Consider the following 22,671-nt stretch of genomic DNA (forward strand, 5'->3'; position numbering starts at 1 on the left):
ACAGGGCCGTGTTCACCAATAGGAAGGGGACCTATTCGATGAACATACAGGTGGTCTGCGACCACCGCATGATGATTCTGCATGTCTGCGCCCGTTACCCAGGCAGTGTACACGACTCATACGTGTTGTCGCGGTCATCCATCCCCGGCATGTACGAGGGATGCCATCCCCGACTGAGGGGCTGGTTGCTGGGCGACAGGAGCTACCCATTGCGATCGTGGCTGATGACGCCTCTACGGAGGCCACGCAATGAGGCGGAGAACCGCTACAATGATGCCCATGTAGTGACAAGGGGAGTGATAGAGAGGTGCTTTGGCGTGCTAAAGATGCGTTTCAGGTGCCTGGACCTCTCTGGGGGCGCCCTCCAGTATTGGTTAGATAGGGTCGGCCGCATCATTGTGGTGTGCTGCGTCCTGCACAACATAGCCCAGCAGAGGGGCGATGTGCCGCAGGCAGAGGAGGGCGGAGTGGAGGAGCAGCAGGAAGAGGCGCAGTCCTCCCCAGATGAGGGGGATGGGGTTAATGGTCAGGGCAGACGGGGTAGACACAGGCGGGTGGCTGTCCACCGTTACCGGCTGGCCCAGCGGGCACGGGACAGACTGATAGCTGCCCGCTTCACTGACTAGATGGGCGTGGGAATCGGGTAGTATGGCCACAGACCGCACACCATGGCAACAGCCGACCACCCACACCCCCCACCCATCCACCCACCCAGCACTGTCACCCCCCTCCCCAACCCCACCCACCCCACCCGCATGCACACCACCCCCCCCCCCCCATTGCCGATCCACCTGCGGCACAACGGGCCGGGCTCACACAGTTGCGGGTGGACGTGTGTCTATTGCAGGCCATGGAGGATGATGACAACCCGCCCTGTGGTGAGCTCCTGGCTCCACATCGTTGGACTATGTCTGACCCATGGCCACAGTACCACCATCCACCCGGACCATCCCTGCATGCAGCTGTGACACTGCAGCGCACGGTCCCGTCCTCTGCCCGGGGGATGTTGATGGCGGCCCAGGGGGAAGGGGGCAGACTCACCTGGGGCTGAGGTAAGACCACCCCTCACACACACACTTGCGCTCAACGTACATGACACCCCCGCACGCTTTGGACAGAGCACAAAGGCAGCTTCTGTAGGTGTAACATTGACTTTAATAACCAAACGAGTTCATGCACGTGCCCTAGCCCCTAAAACTCATCTGTGCCCTGCACCCGTGCCAACTTACTCAGTGTCTAATTGTTTGGCCTTATGGGCCCTTTGACTACGTCTACGTGGTTCCCCAGACGGTACAGCAGAACTGGAGGTGGACTCCTGTGATTCCTGCCCTCTGACACTGGATCCCTTTGGCGGCCGTTTCCTGGGGCGTCCTGGCCTAGATGGGCCAGGCTGCGGCCCGGGCGACTGGGATGGCGAGCTGCCAGCCTGTCCTGCCCGTTGCCCACCCGATGCACCTGGGACGGAAGGGGGGGGAGTCCGAGGTGTCGCGGTGTACTGGGACCTCCCCTACAGGGGGAGCCGGGACGGACCACACCACCTCCTCCTCCCTCGGGGTGCCCGATGGCCCCCAGGCCTCTACATGGGTGGGGGATGCGAACGGACTGGCCATCCGACGCCCCCCCCCACATCTGGTGCTGCCAGTCCTGGAGGCCCGTGCTGGTATCGACAGGGGTCTGCAGGTTTGCAGCCATGGAGCCCAGGGGGTTGGCAAACCCTGTCTGTGACAGTGCGACACCGGCTCGCACATGGCCACTGGCGCCGATGCCCTCAGCGATGGCCTGCAGAGACTGGGCCATGGCCTGCTGAGACTGGGCCATGGCCTGCAGAGACTGGGCTATGGCGTTGAGCGCCTCTGCCATCTGGCGCTGGCACTGGCTCATGGCCTCCTGTGAGAGGGCAGCCATGTCCTGGGCCACAGACGCCGCCTGCACGGAAAGCCCCAGGCCTCGCAAACCGTTCCCCATGTCTGACACCGTCGCACCCATTGCCTCCACCGCGGACGCCACCCATGCGGTGTCAGCCTGGGTGGCACGCATGACCGGCACCACTCCCAGCTCCTGGACGCGGGTGGACTCCTCCACCTGCGACTGCAACCGCCGCAAGCCGGCCGTCACCCTCTTCGCTCGTTTCCGGGTCGGTGGTTGCATCGGATCTATGTGTGGGTGTGGTAACTCCAGGAACCCGGGATCCATCTGGGCGGCAGATGTTCGCTTGGGCTGGGCTGCCCTCCGATCGCCCGGCCCCTCTGCTGCTCCTACCTCCACCTGCTGTACCGGGACGGCTGTGTTGTGCGCACCAGTGAGTGTACCAGACGCCTCATCACTAAAGTGCCCAACCGAGGTGAGTGTTTCTGCGATGGTGGAGGGTGTTGGTGACAGCAGTGGCGTTGTGTCGTGCTCTTCGTCCCACTCTGAGTCCATGGCACTTTGGGGTGGGGGTTCGTCTCCACCCATCCACTCTGAGTCACTGTCCGGTATTTCGTCTTCCTGGGTAGTGCTGTCCCGGGTAGGGGTGTCCTGGGCAGTGCTGTCCCGGGCAGTGCTGTCCTGGGCAGTGGTGTCCTGGGTAGTGGTGTCCTGGGTAGTGGTGTCCTGGGTAGTGGTGTCCTGGGTAGTGGTGTCCTGGGTAGTGGTGTCCTGGCTCGGATGTGACGGGGGCCTGTGGCTGCCCCCCTCGTCGCTGGGTGGTCGTCTCCCTGTTGCTCCAGGTCTCTCCGTCTCCCGTGGCCTCCGAGGGGCATCCTGCGGGCGTCGCATGCTGGAGGGTCCGTGTCTCTCCGTCTCCCATGGTGTGCGAGGGGCATCCTGCGGGCGTCGCATGCTGGAGGGTCCGTGCCTCTCCGTCTCCCGTGGCCTCCGAGGGGCATCCTGCGGGCGGTCTGCATCTGCGGGGATGGGTGCCTGGACGTTTGCTCCTGCGATACACAATGAAGCATGCATGGTTAGACATCAGGCAGTGATCAGGTGATATGGGGGAGGGGGGATATGGGGACGGGCTGTCGGTGGCTCACTTGCTAGTACGCCCCCGACCTCTGCATCAGCAACCTCCCGGTCGTCAGGTCCGCCAGCCAATTCCAGGGCCCTTTCCTCGTGTTCGGTCAGTGGCCTCTCATCAGCGGGGCCTCCTCCAGTCCTCACATGCTCCCTATTGTTGTGTGCGCGCTTCACCTGTGGGGGGGTGGGGGGGGTGGGGGTGGCAGGGGTAAAAGGCAACACTGTTAGGCAGGTATATGAATGCACGCCATCGGTTGCGCGTGCATTGCAGAGGTTAAGGTTAGGGCTGAATTCACTTGGGGATATGGGGGATATGGGGGAGGAGGGGATATGGGGGAGGGGGGATTTGGGGGAGGGGGGATTTGGGGGAGGGGGGATATGGGGGAGGGGGATATGGGGGAGGGGGGATATGGGGGAGGGGGGATATGGGGGAGGGGGTAAGGGGGAGCGGGGATATGGGGAAGGTGGGGATATGGGGAAGGTGGGATATGGGGAAGGGGGGATTTGGGGGAGGGGGGATACGGGGGAGGGGGATATGGGGAGGGGGATTTGGGGGATATGGGGAGGGGGGATATGGGGGAGGGGGATATGGGGGAGAGGGATATGGGGGAGAGGGGGATATGGGGGAGGGGGATTTGGGGGATATGGGGAGGGGGGATATGGGGGAGGGGGATATGGGGGAGAGGGGATATGGGGAAGGGGGGATATGGGGGGGGAGGGGGATATGGGGGAGGGGGATATGGGGTAGGGGGGGATATGGGGGAGGGGGGAATATGGGGGGAGGGGGGATATTGGGGAAGGGGCGATATGGGGGAGGGGGGTATGGGGAGGCTCACCCTGCCTGCTCTGACGAGGTCGTTCACCTTCTTGTGGCACTGGGTGCCTGTCCGTGGTGTCAGGGCCGCAGCAGTGACGGCCTCTGCCACTTCCCTCCACAGACGCCGGCTGTGGCGTGGGGCAACTCTGCGGCCGTGCCCGGGATACAGGGCGTCCCGCCTCTGCTCCACCGCGTCCAGGAGCGCCTCCACATCCCGTGACTCGAACCTCGGGGCTGAGCGGCGGCCAGCCATCCAGTCGGGTGTTCCGGTCGGGTGTTCCGGTCGGGTGGGGGGGGCGCAGCACGGCCTTATGAGCCGTCACGCCGTGCGGCGCGTATGACGCTGCACGGCGTGAACCACTGCACAAGCGCGGATCCCGTTACGTCGCTGCTAGCCCATTTCGGGCCGGAGACCTTCGACCCATTTTTCCGACGTGACGCAAGTCGGATTTGCGCCGTTTTTTGCGCCAATCGGCGGACTTTCCGCCGATAACAGAGAATTTCGCCCCTCATGTTGAAGAAGAGCAGAGGTGTTATTCCCAGTGTCCAGTTCAGTATTCTCCCAATCAACATTACTGTTTTTGGGAGTTTGATATGCTCAAATTGGCTGCTGGGTTTCCTACTTTACAAAAATGACTGCAATTCAAAACTTTGCACATATATTTTAAAAAATATTTTCATTCATAAAAGATTTTCATTATAACAAAGTAACAACAATACAGCAACCCCTGCTCTGACGAGGTCGTTCACCTTCTTGTGGCACTGGGTGCCTGTCCGTGGTGTCAGGGCCGCAGCAGTGACGGCCTCTGCCACTTCCCTCCACAGACGCCGGCTGTGGCGTGGGGCAACTCTGCGGCCGTGCCCGGGATACAGGGCGTCCCGCCTCTGCTCCACCGCGTCCAGGACAAACTACACCCACCCGAACCCCAGTCCAGCCCACTCTGCCCCCCACCACCAGCTGTCCAGAAGAGAAGACAAGCACCACCACCCCCACCCCCCAAAAGCTGATGGTAACCAGTTCCTTGAAAAATGAGATAAAAGGTTACCAACTTGAGTAGAACCCTTCCACAGTCCCCCTCATGATATACTTGATCATCTCAAGATATTAAAAAATCCATCAGATCCCCCAGCAAGGCCGAGGCCCTATGCGGCCCCGGGGGCCTCCACCCAAGTGGAACTCGTCTCTGGGCTATTAACGAGGTGAAGGCTAGGGTACCTGCCTTCATTCCAGTCTGCAGCACCGGCAAATCTGATCCTCCAAAATTGCCACCAATGTGCACGGCTGCAGCTGAATACCCCAAATCCCTGACATAATGTCAAGAAAGGAGACCCAGAAGTTTACAAGCTTGGGGAAAGACCAAAACCTATGCAGAATGTTGAAATAGATCAAGCTTAACCTCGCATGTGAAGAAGTGAAGTTGACCCTGTAAAGAGACTCACTCCAGACACAATCCTCAAAAACCAAACCCAGTTCACCTTCCCATTTCCCTTTACTTCTTCCAACGAAGCCTGCTCCGTCGACTGCAAATATCCAAAATCTTACCCTCCCCTAACTCGGCCAAGGACAGGACCCTGTCCAAGAGCGAGGGTGAAGGTGCCAGGGTAAATGAAGGAAGCTCCTTGTGTAGAAAGTTGCGGACCCGCCAGTACCTGAATACATTCACTCCCGGGAGCTGGAACTTCTCTCAAACCTCATTCAAACCAGCAACCCTATCTTGTCCCTAAACCTCTCCAACCCCTCACCTATGCCTTAAATGATGAATCCAAGCCAGATGGCATAAACCTATGGTTCCTGCAAATCGGATAACCAACAGTAACATGGTACCCTCAAAGTGGCTCGAGATGAATCTTGCAGGGATAAACAGGAATCGGGCTCAGAGCCCTCAGACTCAACCTATGCACAAACCCTCCTCATATAGAATCCAGACCCCTGAGCCACCACCTCACCTTATCAATATTTGAGCCCAATAGTAATATAACAGATTAGGTAGTGCCAACCCCCCCGACTGCCTATCCCTTTGAAGAAATGTCCCACGAACCTGAGGAGTCTTACCAGCCCAAACAAAAGTAGATATCAATTTATTGACCCTGAAAAAGAAAGCCTTGGGAAGAAAGACTGGGAGACACTGGAACACAAACAAAAACCTCAGGGGAATATTCATCTTCACTGTCTATACCCTTCCCGCTAATGTCAGAGGGAAAGCGTCCCACCGTTGCAAGTTAGTCTTCACCCCATCTACCAGGCTAACAAAGTTAAGTTTATGGAGCGAGACTCAATCATGTGTATCCCAGTTTCCAGATAATGATAGCTGGTCCTGGCCGGATGAAATGGCAATCTCTCCAGACCAGCTCCTCTCCCAGGGGGTTCACCGGAAAATATTCACTTTTACCCAGATTCAGCTTGTATCCCAAGAAGGAGTCAAAACTCTTGAGCAGCTTCATTGTCTCCTTCACATTGTAAAGTGGGTCCATGATATCTAGTAGCAAATCATCCGCATATAATGATACTCTATGGTCTACCCTCTTCCCCCATGCTCTGTCCCTCTCCATCTAGTGGATGACCTCAATACAGTGACCAGCGGCTCAATTGCTGAGCAAACAAATGCTGGGACAATGGACACCCCTGCCTCGTACCCCTATTCCAAGTTATCAGCCGGACAGGGGGCCTCTTACCCCACCCCACAACCCAGGAACTGCCATATCCACCCTGTGAGGCAATCCAGCAGAGCCTCAGCCTGCGGCAGCTGCAGCCCCACCCAAAATGGCCACCATACCCTCATTGAGCCAGCACAAAGATAAAGAAACCGTCACCATCAGCAGTCTTCCCCCTTCCCAATCTCCCAGCCCCACCCCTCCGCGAATACCAAACAAGCAACCCACAGAAGAACAAAAAAAACCTTCACTATCCCCAAATCCAAACAAAACAGAAACAAAAAACTTCAGCGCATTACCTTGACAAAAAAAACCCCACCCCAACGATAACAAGCTGTAGATATCCCCCCTTCTCCACTCCCGTTAACTAGTTTTACAGCTAGTAGGATAACACCCATGTAAGGTAACATCTGGGGCTGTTTAGCAAAGGGGCTGTTTAGCACAGGGCTAAATCGCTGGCTTTGAAAGCAGACCAAGGCAGGCCAGCAGTACGGTTCGATTCCCGTAACTGCCTCCCCGAACAGGCGCCTGAATGTGGCGACTAGGGGCTTTTCACAGTAACTTCATTTGAAGCCTACTTGTGACAATAAGCAATTTTCATTTCATTTCATTTTTCATAGACAACTATACGATATACCGGCATTCAACCCACCGCCCATTCCAAACTTTAATATAGAGGAAAATAAACACCCAACCACCACCCCACAAAGAGCTCCAACAGTGCAATATACAAACCCCACCTTTGCCCAGTAAACAACAAAGCCCCATAACAACTCCAAACCCTCCCCCACAGTTCAAAAATCCCACAATACATACAGATACAGAAGACCCTAACAGTGAACAAATATCAAACTTCTTAGCACTTGAGCACTTTAATTCACCCCCAGTCCATTTTTTTGACGTACTTATACGCATCCTCCGATGCATCAAAATAGTAATCTCTCTCCTCGAAAGTCACCCGAAGATGAGCCAGGTACACCACACCAAATCTTACATTACTCTTGTACAGCGTGGCCTTGGAGGCTGCATGCATTCTCGCCAGCTCTGCCCCAAAGTCCTGATATATCCTGATGGCATGGCCCTCCCATCTACAGTCTTGATGGTCTTTCGCCCACCTCAGGACCCGTTCTTTGTCTTGATACCTGTGGAACCAGACGATGATCACCCATGGTGGCTCCCCAGATCTGGACTTCAGCCTCAGCAACCGATGGGCCCGGTCCAATTTGGGAGGGGATGGCAAGCCCTCCTCCCCCACCAGCTTTCCAAGCATTTTGGACATAGTATCCATAGAGTTTGAGTCTTCCAGACCCTCAGACAGCCCAACGATTCTTAAATTCTGTTGTCTGGAGCGGTTCTCCAGATCGTCCATCTTGTCCTTCAACACTTACGCTCTTAAGCCAGCAATCCAATCACTATGGTCTGAGAAAGCCAGCTCCACTTTCTGTATTACCACACCTTGCTCCTCTAGCTGCCAGTCCATTTTCTCCAGGGCCACCTGAATAGGGACCAAAGCTCATCCGTTGCCTTCTCCAGATCCTCCGCAAGCGCCTGCTGCTGCTTCTTAAATTCGTCCATCAAGAAGCTTGCCAACATCTTAATTCACCACGGAGTGGCCAACGACACAGCGAAGCCTTCGCCATATTTCCCCCCACCAAGGCTCGAGGACTCCTGAGTCTGACTACAATCCCTTGCCCGACTTCTGCCTTGTATTGTATTTCCTGGGAATTACCATTGTGAGGGTATCCCATCTCACCAAACTGAATGAATTTCCGCCCAAATATCGGGCATAAACCAGGCAAAAAGGATCAAAAATTAAAGTACCCTGACGGAAGCCACCGCATGTATGACTGCTCACCACATAGCCACCATCGGAAGTGAATTCAAAACTATTACTGGCTATAAAATGTTTTGGTATATTTTATGTCAGATTCATACAATTTAGTATGTTTGTTGGTAAATACCAAAACATAATATGCCTATATTTCTAATATCTTTCATGCAGGCACCTTAGTCATTTAAACAAAGAACTTGGTTGAAGCAGTTTATAACACCACTCAACCGCACACCTAAATGCAGTTTACTTAAAATTTTATCCACCAAATTCAGTGCAACTCAGGAATTGCAATGAAACACAATTAAAGTAAGTTATGTAAAGGTAAAATTTCAATTGTAAAATTTACTGAGCTGATATTTACCATTTTTTATTTGCTACTAGACCAGCTTATGCAAGCAGAGGAAAAAGCTGGTGGCTCTGTGTCCTGGTCAACCTACGGAATTTACATCAAGGCTGCAGGAGGTAGTCTCATCTTCCTTGTGAACATTCTTTTGTTCACACTGACAGCAGGCAGCATAGCATTCAGTAACTGGTGGCTGAGCTACTGGATTAAGCAGGGCAGTGGGGTAAGTTGTTTAAAGTGCTGTAATGTGGTGCATATAGTAACAAATACAAATATCTCAGCGAGGTACAGCTAATATGATGGAAACACGCAGACCCAATTAACCTGTTCACACCTTGCTTTAGTTTAAAAAATTCTCAAACTGCTGTACTATGTAAATTGAACAATAAGGTATTGTCATGCGTTCAGGATCATTAACGTTTTGAATAATGTTTTATGATTAAAATAGACTGAATAAAGTATGCATATGCTATGAAGCAACATGTGTATTGGCCTTTATGTCATGTAATGCTTTCAAACTGTAATGCATAAACAAAGAATAAAATTCCGTATTGCATTTATATCATACACAATAAATAGCTTGATGAACTGAGCAGATGATTGTACTCTGATTCCTTAATTGAGCATTGTACATGACATTATTTTTCAGAATACATCTGTTACTGAAGGTAATGTGACCCGCATCAGCAATAGCATGAGAGACCATCCAAATCAGAACTTTTACATTCGGGTCTATGCTCTATCTATGGTGGCTGTACTCCTCTTCAAGGCACTCCGTGGTTACACATTTGTTAAGGTGCTGAAATGTACTGCATCTCTTCCTTCCATTTATAATTGATATACCAATATCTATTTGTGCAACACAAAATAATAAGGGTCATATATGAACATCCCATTATTATTACCTTCCTATAAATGAAACCCAGCTCTTGACTTTTAAGTCTTCACCTAAAATTGTGGCCGTGTTCCTTAAAATCGCGACTTTAAGTAAAACATTGATTCTTATGGGAACCTATGTTAACACTGGAGTTGGGTTCCTTATTAAAAAAAAATTGAAAGACATTATATACTCTGTAAATTGAAATACTTTTCATTGCTAAATTCCTACATTGCTTTATTAGATCATTTTTAAAGTAAAATAAATTCAAAGAATAATGTAAATTTATACTTCCAGTACCTTCTACTCGCTGCTGACTCTGCTTCCTGAATCTACCATTCCCTGATCTTCCTGAATCCTGCAGATCCTGATGCTGTTTCCGATCAGCCATGATCAATTTGAATGGCAAAGTAGACTCAAGAGACCGAATGGCCTTCACCTGCTCCAAATTTTCTATCCTTTCCCGACCCTCTGATTTCTGGCTTTTTCCCCTCCATGACTTACAACCTCTCCCCGACTTGCCATCCTCCATCCTCCCATCCTCCAACATGCATCCTCCCCGCCCCCTCCACACCCCCCTTCTCCCCATGCCCAACCTCCAACTTCGGGCTTCCTCCCCGTGCCCAACCTCCAACCTGCAGCTTCCCCCCCATGCTTGACCTCCAAATTGCGGCTTCCCCCACGTGCCCAACCTCCAATCTGTGGCTAACCCTGTGCCCAACCTGCGGCCTCCCCCCTGTGCCCGACCTCCAAGTTGTAGCCTCACCCCGTACCGATCGCCAACATGAGATCTCTCCCCATGCCCAACATCCAACTTGTATCTTCTCTCCGTGCGTGACCTCCGACTTGCGGTTCTCCAGTGCCGCCGACTTGCTGCCTCTTTCTTTGCCATATGTCTGACTTACAGCCTCTCCCTGGTTCTGACCTCCAACCTGCGGCCTATCCCCGTGCCTAACTTCTGACTTGCAAGCTCTCCCCGTTCTTGACCTCTAACCTGCAGCCTCTCCCCATTGCTAACCTCCAACTTGCAATCTCTCCCTGTTCCTGACTTCCGGTCTGTGGCTAGTGGACCGGAGAATCCCACCCATTATCTCTTAACTGCTATCTTTTCATCTCCAATCATGCAAACCCATCTCAGGTCAAAATCTACTTTCAAAAATAATTACCAAACCCAGTAATATTTAATGAATAGAGATGTCTTGGATAAACTGCTTTAAGAGAGAGAGATCCTTCAGGAACCAGTTTACAGATTCTTGCCTGTGTCAAACTATTGTTTAACTTCCCAGTATTTGGCAAAAAGCTCATGTTCTGTTCACAGTCAAATCTTTGACTCACTGTTTTCAGAAGCTGCTGGTCTGTTCACAGACAGATCTAAACTCCCTGTTACTACCAAGGCTGCTGGTCTGCTCACAGACCGATCTAAAGTAAAAAAGGAAGGCACGGTAGCACCGTGGTTAGCACAGTAGTTGGCACAGTTGCTTCACAGCTCAGGGTCCCAGGTTCGATTCCCGGCTTCGGTCACTGTCTGCGCAGAGTTTGCACGTTCTCCCCATGTCTGCGTGGGTTTCCTCTGGGTGCTATGCTTTCCTCCCACAGTCCAAAGATGTGCAGGTTAGGTGGATTGGCCATGCTAAATTGGCCATGCTAAATTGCCCCTTAGTGCCCAAAATGGTCAGGTGGGGTTACGGGGATAGGGTGGAGGTGTGGGCTGCTCTTTCCAAGGGTCGGTGCAGACTCGATGGGCCAAATAGCCTCCTTCTGCACTGTACATTCTAGGTCTATGTCCATGTCTAAACTCAACTAACTGCGTCAGACCCTGGCTCCTCCCATTAACTACACCATCCCCAACCCACTAACTGGGTTATGACCATCTTACTAAGGTTAAACACAATGAGCAATTTTAAAGGGAAAGAAAGAGTCTCTCCATTTGGGTACGTTTAGTGGCGTGTTTCCCGCCGCTGATTCCACTTTCAAACGGGACTCTGTTTTGTTTTGGCCTCAGCAAGGAATGCCCTACCAAGGCCACATTTACCTGTATTTCCTGCACTAGTGCAGAAAGAGATTGGGGTGCCATTTTTATATGCCACCCCGATCTCTCGACCCTCCACTGCGCCCTCCGGATCCAATGCCCTAACTTACCTCTTAAGAGCTCCTTGAGCTCCCCCTCACCCAACCTCATAAAGGCAGAGCACCCCTGGGCCCGAATCCCAGCACGGGCAACCTGGCACCAGGGCACTATGGCACTGCAATCCTGGCACTCTGGTAGCACCCCAGCCAGCCTGGCAGTGCCATTATTACCCTGGCAGTGCCAGGATGACAGTGCCTGGGTGGCACTGCCAGGGTGGCCAGGTAGCAGTGCCAAGGTGCCAGGCTAGCAATACCAAGGCAGCTGGGTGGCACCGGGAGTGCTAGCGTTTCACCCTCCCCGGAGCCTGACCACCCGGGGCCTCCGATGGCCTGGGAGTCGCCCCCCCCCCCCCACCCCACTGTGCCCCGTCCCATTACACCTGGTCCACGTTTGTGTAGACCAGTGCTCAATGGTGCCATGGTGAGGTCTCGCAGGCCCGGGCATTCGTTTCCGGGCCTCAGGACCATTGGGCGCTTACATATTTAAGTGAGCCGAACTGCTCGTTTAAGTATGTAAATCTGGGTCATACCTAGTTAGGGTGAGATCCAGATCGTGACGTCCCGCTAGGTCTCATTCGATCTCACGAGGTGTTTCAAGCATCACAAATCTCTATGTCACCAAGTAGGGCACAACGAGGCCATGCGATTGTGCCCAAAGGCTCTCATTACCTACTCCCCAGCGAACTTTCAATAAACAAAATTCCATTATCCCTATTGAGGTAAACAATATACGCGGCTGGAATGAATTATGATCAGACTTTTACGATGTTTTAATTGCACCTCTAACAGGATTTTGAAACATTACTGCAGCAGTTACATTCACACCCCAACCCAAGCTTTTAACCATTACTGCATCATCTCCACATCATGTAATGGAAAAGAGGAAGATATAGATGGGGCTGTTCAACAAATGGGGAGGCATGTTAATACAAAAGATTTTCCAGATCAGATTGGCTCAAATGACCCTTGCAGCTGACAGTGGCTTACGTGCCACTTCTTCCTCCTGATTTCTCTGTTGCTGTTGGCCTATTTTGAATTGAGCAATTCTATGGATGGCTCTATAGATGGCACTGAAGACTTAAGGGCTATGCATTCTGCAACTGAACTTTCCAACGTTCTATAACTGGCAATCCTGCTTCCCAGAACCACGATGATGCCTTTTCCCTTCATTTGCCACAGAGCTGTGCTCATCTTGTTTGTTTTCATAAGATGATCCCAGGAAGTTCATTGGTGCCAATGCCAGGACATATAAACATACAGATATCTCACCCTGCCACACGTCTGGTGACATTACACTGAATCAGACAATCCAGGCTCGCTGGGGCCTAAAAATTGGTATACCAAAACCTATTTATGAATAAAGTACATAATTTGTTTTCCATCATATGTAAATAGCATTTAGTGAGTTTGATTTCATTCCCTCTAGAAAAATTGCTAGAAATAGAGACTGGACTATTGGTTATTTAAATCTTTAATAATTAAATATCATCTATTCTAAACAGTGCACACTCCGGGCCTCCTCCAAGCTGCATGATGCGCTATTTAAGAAAATTCTAAGGAGCCCAATGCAGTTCTTTGACACAACTCCGCTGGGACGCATTCTCAATAGGTTTGCTAAAGATATGGATGAAGGTAAGACCTGTTGATAAGACCTGGTTGTAAAAAGTTTTTAAAATGTATCTATTGTATTGATTTTTCAGTGTGTTGCATGGCACAGTTGTAAGATGTGCATTTATGTCTGTTTCCCATCTGGAGAATATTGTGCCTAGAATAATTGTTAAGAAGGAATAACAAGTGGACGTTGGGCACTATTTGCATGGAGGTAAAAGATAAGGGGAAGTTATTCACTTCATTGTGACAGCTGGTAGCTCAGAGAATGCAGTTTTACCGTCACTTTCATATCAGTGTGAAGAGTTTTTGGGTGCATGTCAATATGAGAAATTACAATACTAACTGGGTTTCATCAAACTCTCAGCAAAGTATATGAAAGCATCCCAGCAGAGTAACATCTTGCAAAACGTTGAGTTTGCAGTTGCTGGAACATTACTTCATACCTAGTACACAGGTGTATGTCAAAATAGGAGATGATTACATTTCAAAGTTTGAGCAATTCTGCCTATGTCCAACCTTCATTGGCAAAAATGTCACATGCAATTTAATCACTGCAGACTTGTTTTGTGCTGTGAGATGCTTTTTGCAGTAATCCTTCATGATTGATCTGGGCCAAGCAATTTTTCGGTGCCTGTTGACAGGTTATAAATTTTTGTTGGACCTTCTGGAAACAGTGTTCATTGATAACAAAGTTTGGTGCCACTTGGGATTGAGGTCCTAATGCAATAGAAAAAAGATTTTTTGACTGCACAATACAGCTGATAGACATTATAATCTGTTGCTACTAGCTCTAGCATCAGAATCTTTCAACACAGGGTTAAATCGCTGGCTTTGAAAGCAGACCAAGGCAGGCCAGCAGCACGGTTCAATTCCCGTACCAGCCTCCCCAAACAGGTGCCGGAATGTGGCGACTAGGGGCTTTTCACAGTAACTTCATTTGAAACCTACTTGTAACAATAAGTGATTTTCATTTCATTTCATTCAAGAGTGTCTTGAATGGGAAAGGTGATAAATAACTAACAAAATCGTAACTTCTCTTCAGTGGATTTAAAAAAAAAGAAAATTTTGAACCATCTTTACATAAATGGCATCAACCAGGTTAAAATATTGAGAATAAAATCAGGCAACGATAGGAACAATGATCCACTCCGCAAACATAAAATTTTAACTTTAAAAAAATATTTTTATTGAGAACATTTCTCAATTATAACATACAGAATAATCAAACAAATTTACACAATTTTAATAAAAATGTCCCCACTATCCAGCTCCACCTGACCCGGATTTACCCAAAACCCTCCCTGCCCACAATCCTTCCTAACCACCTCCCCCTAATTGCTGACAACAACCAGCTCTTTAAAGAAGGTAATAAACGGCAGCCACCCAGAATAAAACCTCTCCTCCGATCCTTTTATGACGTAGTTGATCTTTTCCAAATGCAGGAATTTTGACAAATCCCCCAACCATGCCAAAGCCTTAGGTGGCGACGATGCCCCCCATCTGAGCAAGACTCGTCTCTGGGCTATTAGAAAGGCGAAGGCCAAGACATCAGCCTTCTTCCCTTTCTGTAGCCTTGACAAGTATGACAGTCTAAAGATCACCATGATTGGGCACGGCTGTCTTGGATTACTCTAAGGGTTCTTTATGATTCGGGCACAATGTAATAAGGAGAAGAACAGAAGTTTGTCTACTCTATTGATAAGAATAATATGATATAAGAATATAATGTAAGAATATAATATGAGGATATAAAACAAGAATACAAATCAATAATCTCACACCCTACTGCTAGTCAGGGACCCCTGGGTCAACAGCTTCGAGATTCGGCACCTGTTGTAAACTCTGGTCTGAGGTGAAGTCCAGCGAACGAGCGGAAGGGCCTGATAGTTATACAGTGGAATAAACAAGTCTGATAATAGTCAGCAAAATATATGAGAACGCCTGAATCTAGACATTTGTTGTCCCATGTTCCAGTAAACATTCTAGCTGTGGAAGGCTGACAAGTATTCTCTGAGCAGAATCAAGGCTGTCATTCCCTACAACGGTTCCACTCTAACTCCCAAAATCATTGATATTGTTTCGTAGAAGGAACCCAGAACTTAACCAGCTTAGGACTAGACCAAAACATTGAGAATTTAAGAGTAAAGTCCATAATGACTAAAGGCTCTGACAGCAATGAAATGAGGGTTGCACTGGGGTTCCTTTGGAAAACCCGCCTGGGCACTTTGCAGCTCACAAAATGCACACCCAAACCTGTGTAACTTTGAGCATTTTCGTCTTCTCACAGCAGCTAATTCGTAGAGCATTTTGGGAGCTGTAATGGAATGCGAGAAGTGTAGGCGAGAAGCCTGCCTCAGTTCACCAACACACCAGTTGGCCCCCAAACCTCACCACAACCCATTGCCCCTCAGATTCCAAATACCACCTTATGCTCCCCTCATATTCCCCTGTGCCACCTCTCATTCTCCCAAGCCACCTCTATAACCCCCATATATCCACCGTATCCCCTCATCCAGTATTCACTATGTACAGTTCTCAGGAGCCATGCAATAGCAATGGGAATTATTTTAAGAACATTGGAAAACCATAAAACCTCTAACAACCTTAGAAACCTCTGAATTCAAACTCACTGTCATTGATACTAGACCTAAACCACAAGAGAAAAATCTTTTAATTCTTTGAGGACCTGTTGCATGAAACCACATCAAAACATCAAAGACATAGGGCTCAATATTACTTGGGAGGGGGGGGGGGGGGCGGTGAAGATGGTTCCCCTCCCAATCCGCCGTCCCGGAAGCATGCCGGCCCGTTCCAGAGCCATAAACATGAGATTAATGGGACTGCAAAAAGAGGCAGCACGGTGGCACAGTGGTTAGCACTGCTGCCTGACTGTGCCAGGGATCCAGGTTCAATTCCCACCTTGGGTCAGTCTGTGTGGAATTTTGTACATTCTCCCCGTGTCTGCGTGGGTTTCCTCCAGGTGCTCCAGTTTCTTCCCACAGTCCAAAGATGTGCAGGGTAGGTAGATTGGCCATGATAAATTGCCCCTTAGTGTCCAAAATGTTAGGTGGGGTTATAGGGCTATGAAGACAGGATGAGTGGTGGTCTGAGGTAGGGTGCTCTTTGAGAGGGGCAGTGCAGAATCGATGGGCCAAATGGCCTACTAATGCCCTGTAGTGATTCTATGATTTATTCTAGGAGGAAGGTCCATTGTTCCCAGAGCCAGGAAAACCCAGCTGTTGGGCAATGAGGATTTGGGTAGGTCAGGGAGGGGTGGACAGGTGGGTTTAAGTCTACGGGTGTGCAGTAAGAAATGGGGGCTTCTATCTTCAGTAGTCCAGACCCTAATTGGTAAAGGGCAGCCCCAAAGATAACATCCCCCTTTCTTTCTTGCCCTTTGAAGAATTTATTTATTGTTCTTTGTTCTTTGTTCTTTGTAAAAAAATTAATTGAGCTGCCCATTTCCAGCTGACTGCCTATGCCAAACGTTATATACTATCAGGGTCAACTGTTCTAGTAACAAACCTAATTGACCCTTGATCATCTATTTAAATATGGCTGGTGGGCTCTTGATTTTGGCAACACCCCTTCCCCCTTACCAAAAACACACCCAGCAGGTACACCTAAAATGCAGCCCATAATCTATTATCGGCTATAAAAGTTTCAATAGCTTTTGGTCAATAAGACAACTGGCTGAGCTGATATTATTTGAAGCCCAGCTAAGAATTCATAATGGAACAGCTGTCACAATAAATGCTTCCAGCTCACTGACAGAACAGATATTAAAGCAGAGTGCCTGTCAATCAATGGAGAGGAAGTAAGTGCATATTTTTTACTTGAAGAAGCAGGGGGTTTTATTTCACCAGCCAAACTTGTCAGTCCAATTAGTTTGCAGAACAAAAACACGACAACAGAGAACTTTTTAAAAAAGTCTTTATACATTATGGTACCTTCTCCATTGTTAGATTACATTTAGATGTATTGCCGCGTGTACCAAGGGACATTGAAAAGTATTGTTCACAAATATTACAGTGTTTTTCCAATTACACAATGCTAATCAATACAAGGATTAACTTAAACTTTATAGGACAGATCCTTATGATAAATCATTGTATTAAAAACACATCTACATTATAAAAAGGATCTAATAGTGACATTTGGTGTCAGAACATTTCACACTTAATGTTCTGACTATCTCAACTAACCAGCTGGCTTTCCATTGTCCACATAAACTCTCGGACCTAGTGTACTTTCAATGTACTTCCAAAACCCTGCATCACCAAGCTGTGTGCGAGGAAATCCAATTTTCAACCCGACCTATGTGGGGGTATGCACATTAGACATTCTTGACCCAGAAAAAGGCCACAGAAATATGGGAATGGGGAGGAAAGAAATTGTGTGTCCATTTGTGCAGGGAAACACGGCTCTGCATCCAGATGAAAATTTGGCCCCAGAGGCCTAAAGAATTTGAGCTGCAGGGTAGAAGGAGGTTGCAAAGAAGATGAGCAATGCATGAAGGGATTTGTAAGCAAAGATAAGATTTTAAAATTAATGTGTTGGAAAAAGGGAGCCAGTGAAGTTTGAAATGGAGTAAGAGTTAGATATTTGAGACGGGTGGAGCTTAGGAAACCAGCATGCGCAACTTTGGAAAAATTGAGCCTGTAAATGACAAAAACATGGATGGGGGTCAGTAAGAACATAAATGAATGACAAATGGCCATTTGGCCCCTCACATGTCTGCTGCTTGCACAGACCCAGTATGTGGATTGTGCCTCAAGACAATGCCTGACTGCAATAGCCAATGCTGCTTGCCACTGAAGAAGTCATATTCGACTTGAAACGTTAACTCTGTTTCTCTCACTACAAATACTGCCAGAACTGCTGAGTATTTCTGGCACTTTTGATTTACATTGCTGCCAACCACTAACACCAAGTTTCTGAGAACTGCTACGCTAAATGCAGAAATGACTGGATTCTGATTCAGAGTATGTTCCATAGGCAAATGGTATTATATCAGATTTAGCTTTAAAGATTCCACAGACCTTTAATTTTGACATTTATGATTACAGTACTCACATGTCAAAACACTATTCATGTTTCAAAGCAGAAGTTTTAAACACTCAAATGTATCCAAATACCCCTTTATAGTGTACTGTTTTCAGTCAACAAGACCAGAATTATTCTAGATTAGCATTGAGCTCAATTTTACATCAGCATATTTTCATTAAAAAACAAACACAATTTATCTTCTTTGGCAGAGACCGCGGGCGGGATTCTCCGCAAATGGCGCGATGTCCGCTACCTGGCACCAAAAACGACGCGGATCAGTCCGGCGCGGGCCCCCCCAAACATCGCTAATTCTCCGGCCCGGAATGGGCTAGCAGCGGCTGACGCCATTCGCGCTGGCTCACGTGGGTCACACCGTGCGGCGTCATTCACGCTGCACAGCATGACGGCTCAAAAGATGCGCTGCTGCCCCCGTCTGACCAGAAGACCCGACTGGATGGCCGCCCGCCGCGCAGCCCTGAGGTTCCAGTACCGCGACATTGAGGCGCTCCTGAACGCACTGGAGCAGAAGAGGGAGGCCCTGTATCCCGGACACGGCCGCAGGGTCGCCCCACGTCTCAGCCGGCGTCTGTGGAGGGAGGTGGCAGAGGCCGTCAGCGCTGTGGCTCTGACATCACGGACAGGCACCCAGTGCCACAAGAAGGTGAACGACCTCGTCAGGGCAGCCAGGGTGAGCCCCCCCCCCCCCCCCCCCCCCCCCCGCCCTGCCCGATATCCATATCCCCCCCCCCAGGAGAAATGCGCACACAACAATAGGGAGCATGAGAGGACTGGAGGGGGCCCAGCTGATGAGAGGCCACTCACCGTACATGAGGGAAGGGCCCTGGAACTGGCTGGCGGACCTGAGGACCGGGAGGTTGCTGATGCAGAGGTCGGGGGCCCACCAAGTGAGACACCGACAGCCTGTCCCCATATCCCCCCTCCCCTCTCTCCCCCCTCCCCATATCCCCCATCCCCCATATCACCTGATCACCGCCTGCATGTCTAACCATGCATGCTTCATTGTGTATCGCAGGAGCAAATGTCGAGGCACCCATCCCCGCAGATGCCGACCGCCCGAAGGATGCCCCAGGGCGACCACGGGATACAGACAGACCCGGACCCTCTGGCACGCGACGCCCGCAGGATGCCCCTCGGAGACCACGGGATACGGAGAGACCCGGACCCTCTGGCGTGCGACGCCCGCAGGATGTCCCTCGGAGACTACGGGATGCGGAGAGACCCGGACCCTCTGACACGCGACGCCCGCAGGATGCTCCTCGGAGACCACGAGAGACGGAGAGACCCGGAGCAACAGGGAGACGACGCCCCCATCGCGTGTGGGTGCGGTGACGCAGGCGTGTGCCACCCAGCGACGAGGGGGGCAGCCACAGGCCCCCGTTGCAGCCGAGCCACGAAACCACAACCCAGGACACCCCTACCCAGGAGACCCTACCCAGGAGACCCCTACCCAGGAAACTGAAATACAGAAGAGTGACACAGAGTGGATGGGTGGAGACGAACCGCCACCCCAAAGTACCATGGACTCAGAGTCGGATGATGCGCACGACACAACGCCACTGCTGTCTCCAACACCCTCCGCCATCGCAGAGACACTCACCTCGGTTGGGCACTTTACTGATGAGGCGTCTGGTACACTCACTGGTGCGCACAACACAGCCGTCCCGGTACAGCAGGTGGAGGTAGGAGCAGCAGAGGGGCCGGGCGGTCGGAGGGCAGCGCGGAGCAAGCGAACATCTGCCGCCCAGATGGATCCCGGGTTCCTGGAGTTACCACACCCACCCATAGCTCCGATGGAACCACCGAACCTGGGACGAGCAAAAAGGGTGACGGCTGGATTGCAGCGGCTGCAGTCGCAGGTGGAGGACTCCACTCGCGTCCAAGAGCTGGGAGTGGTGCCGGTCATGCGTGCCACCCAGGCCGACACCGCACGGGTGGCGTCCACGGTGGAGGTAATGGGTGCAATGGTGTCAGACATGGGGAACGGTTTGCGAGGCCTGGGGCTTTCCGTGCAGACGGCATCTGTGGCCCAGGACATGGCTGCCCTCTCACAGGAAGCCATGAGCCAGGCTGGCAGCTCGCCATCCCAGTCGCCCGGGCCGCAGCCTGGCCCATCTAGGCCAGGACGCCCCAGGAAACGGCCGCCAAAGGGATCCAGTGTCAGAGGGCAGGAATCACAGGAGTCCACCTCCAGTTCTGCTGTACCGTCTGGGGAACCACCTAGGCGTAGTCAAAGGGCCTGTAAGGCCAAACAATTAGACACTGAGTAAGTTGGCACGGGTGCAGGGCACAGATGAGTTTTAGGGGCTAGGGCACGTGTGTGCACTGTTTTTGTTATTAAAATCAATTTTACACCTACAGAAGCTGCCTTTGTGCTCTGTCCAAAGCATGCGGGGTGTCATGTACGTTGAGCGCAAGTGTGTGTGTGAGGGGTGGTCTTACGTTGGCCCCAGGTGAGTCTGCCCCCTTCCCCCTAGGCCGCTCTCACCATCCGCCCGGGCAGAGGACGGGACCGTGCGCTGCAGTGTCACAGCCGCATGCAGGGATGGTCCGGGTGAATGGTGGTACTGTGGCCATGGGTCAGACATTGTCCAACGATGTGGAGCCAGAAGCTCATCGCAGAGTGGGTTGTCATCATCCTCCATGGCCTGCAATAGACACGCGTCCACCCGCAACTGTGTGAGCCCGGCCCGTTGTGCCGCAGGTGGATCTGCAATAGAGGGGTGGTGTGCATGCGGGTCGGGTGGGTGGGGTTGGGGTGGGGGGGGGTCGTGGTGAGGGTGCTGGGTGGGTGGATGGGTGGGGGTGGTGAGGGAGTTCAGGTGTTGCCATGGTGTGCGGTATGTGGCCATACTCGCCGATTCCCACGCCCCCTAGTCAGTGAAGCATGCGTCTATCAGCCTGTTCCGTGCCCACTGGCCCAGCCGGTAACGGTGGACAGCCATGTCTAGCCCGTCTGCCCTGACCATTGCCCCCATCCCCCTCATCTGGGGAGGACTGCGCCTCTTCCTGCTGCTCCTCCACTCTGCCCTCCTCTGCCTGCGGCACATCGCCCCTCTGCGATGGTGGAGGGTCCAGGCACCTGAAACGCATTTTGAGCACGCCAATGCACGTCTCTATCACACCCCTTGTCGCTGCATGGGCATCATTGTAGCGGTTCTCCGCGTCATTCTGTGGCCTCCGTATATGCGTCATCTGCCACGACCGCAACGGGTAACCCCTGTCGCCCAGCAACCAGCCCCTCACCTGGGGGGTGGTGTCCTTCGTACATGCCGGGGACGTAAGACCACGACAACACTTATGAGTCATGTATACTTCCCGGGTACCGGGCGCAGTTGTGCAGGATAATCATGCGGTGATCGCAGACCACCTGTATGTTCATGGAATAAATCCCCTTTGTATTGGTGAACACGGCCCTGTTATCTGCAGGTGGCCACACGGCGACGTGCATCCCATCGATCGAGCCCTGGACCATGGGAAACCCGGCCACAGCAGAGATGCCCACGGCCCGGGCATCCTGGTAGGCCCGGTCCACAGGGAAGCAGATGTAGCAGTGCGCAATGGCATATAGGGCGTCTGTCACTGCCCTGATGCAACGGTGCACCGATGTCTGCGAGATGCCGGACAGGTCCCCACCTGCCGTCTGGAATGACCCTGTGCCATAAAAGTTCAGGGCCACCGTAACCTTGACGGACACGGGGAGAGGGTGCCCCCCCCCCCCCCCCGCAGTGCCACGCGGTGCAGGTGTGCCAGCAGGTGGCAGATGTGTGCCACGGTTTCCCGGCTCATCGGGTCGCACCACCCCCGGCACGCACCACCCCCTCCCCGGCACTCATCTACCCGTCCCCCTCCCCGTTTCGCACCCCCTCGTCCCCCTCCCCGGCACTCATCCTCCCGTCCCCCTCCCCGGCACGCACCTCCCCCCATCCACGGCACTCATCCTCCCGTCCCGGCACTTATCCTCCCGTCCCCCTCCCCGGCACGCCCCCCCCCCCCCCCCCCCCCCCGTCCCCTTTCCCCCTCCCCGGCACTCATCCTCCCATCCCGGCACTTATCCTCCCGTCCCCCTCCCCGGCACGCCCCCCGTCCCCCTCCCCGGCACTCATCCTCCCGTCCCCCTCCCCGGCATGCACCCGTCCCCCTTCCCGGCAGTCATCCTCTTGGCAACTCCCCCGCACTCATCCTCCCATCCCCTCCCCAGCACTCATCCTCCCGTCCCCCTCCTCGGCACCCCCCCCCCCTTCCCCAGCACTCATACTCCCATCCCCTCCCCGGCACGCACCCCCCTGTCCGCTCTCCGGCATTCATCCTCCCGTCCCCCTCCCCGTTTCGCACCCCCTCGTCCCCCT

The 22,671-nt window shown here is 51.9% G+C and overlaps 1 protein-coding gene across 1 annotated transcript in view; it reads left to right on the top strand.

Annotated features, from left to right (window-relative positions):
- Window positions 1-22,671, top strand: part of LOC140421027 (ATP-binding cassette sub-family C member 5-like) — a 347,909-nt gene that overhangs the window by 240,374 nt on the left and 84,864 nt on the right. The window contains exons 17-19 of the mRNA XM_072505322.1: window positions 8,679-8,863; window positions 9,290-9,436; window positions 13,147-13,276. Of these exons, the coding sequence (XP_072361423.1) occupies window positions 8,679-8,863; window positions 9,290-9,436; window positions 13,147-13,276 (462 nt within the window). The remainder of the gene's footprint in view (window positions 1-8,678; window positions 8,864-9,289; window positions 9,437-13,146; window positions 13,277-22,671) is intronic.

The sequence above is a fragment of the Scyliorhinus torazame genome, chromosome 5, assembly GCF_047496885.1.
Source record: "Scyliorhinus torazame isolate Kashiwa2021f chromosome 5, sScyTor2.1, whole genome shotgun sequence".
NCBI lineage: Eukaryota > Metazoa > Chordata > Chondrichthyes > Carcharhiniformes > Scyliorhinidae > Scyliorhinus > Scyliorhinus torazame.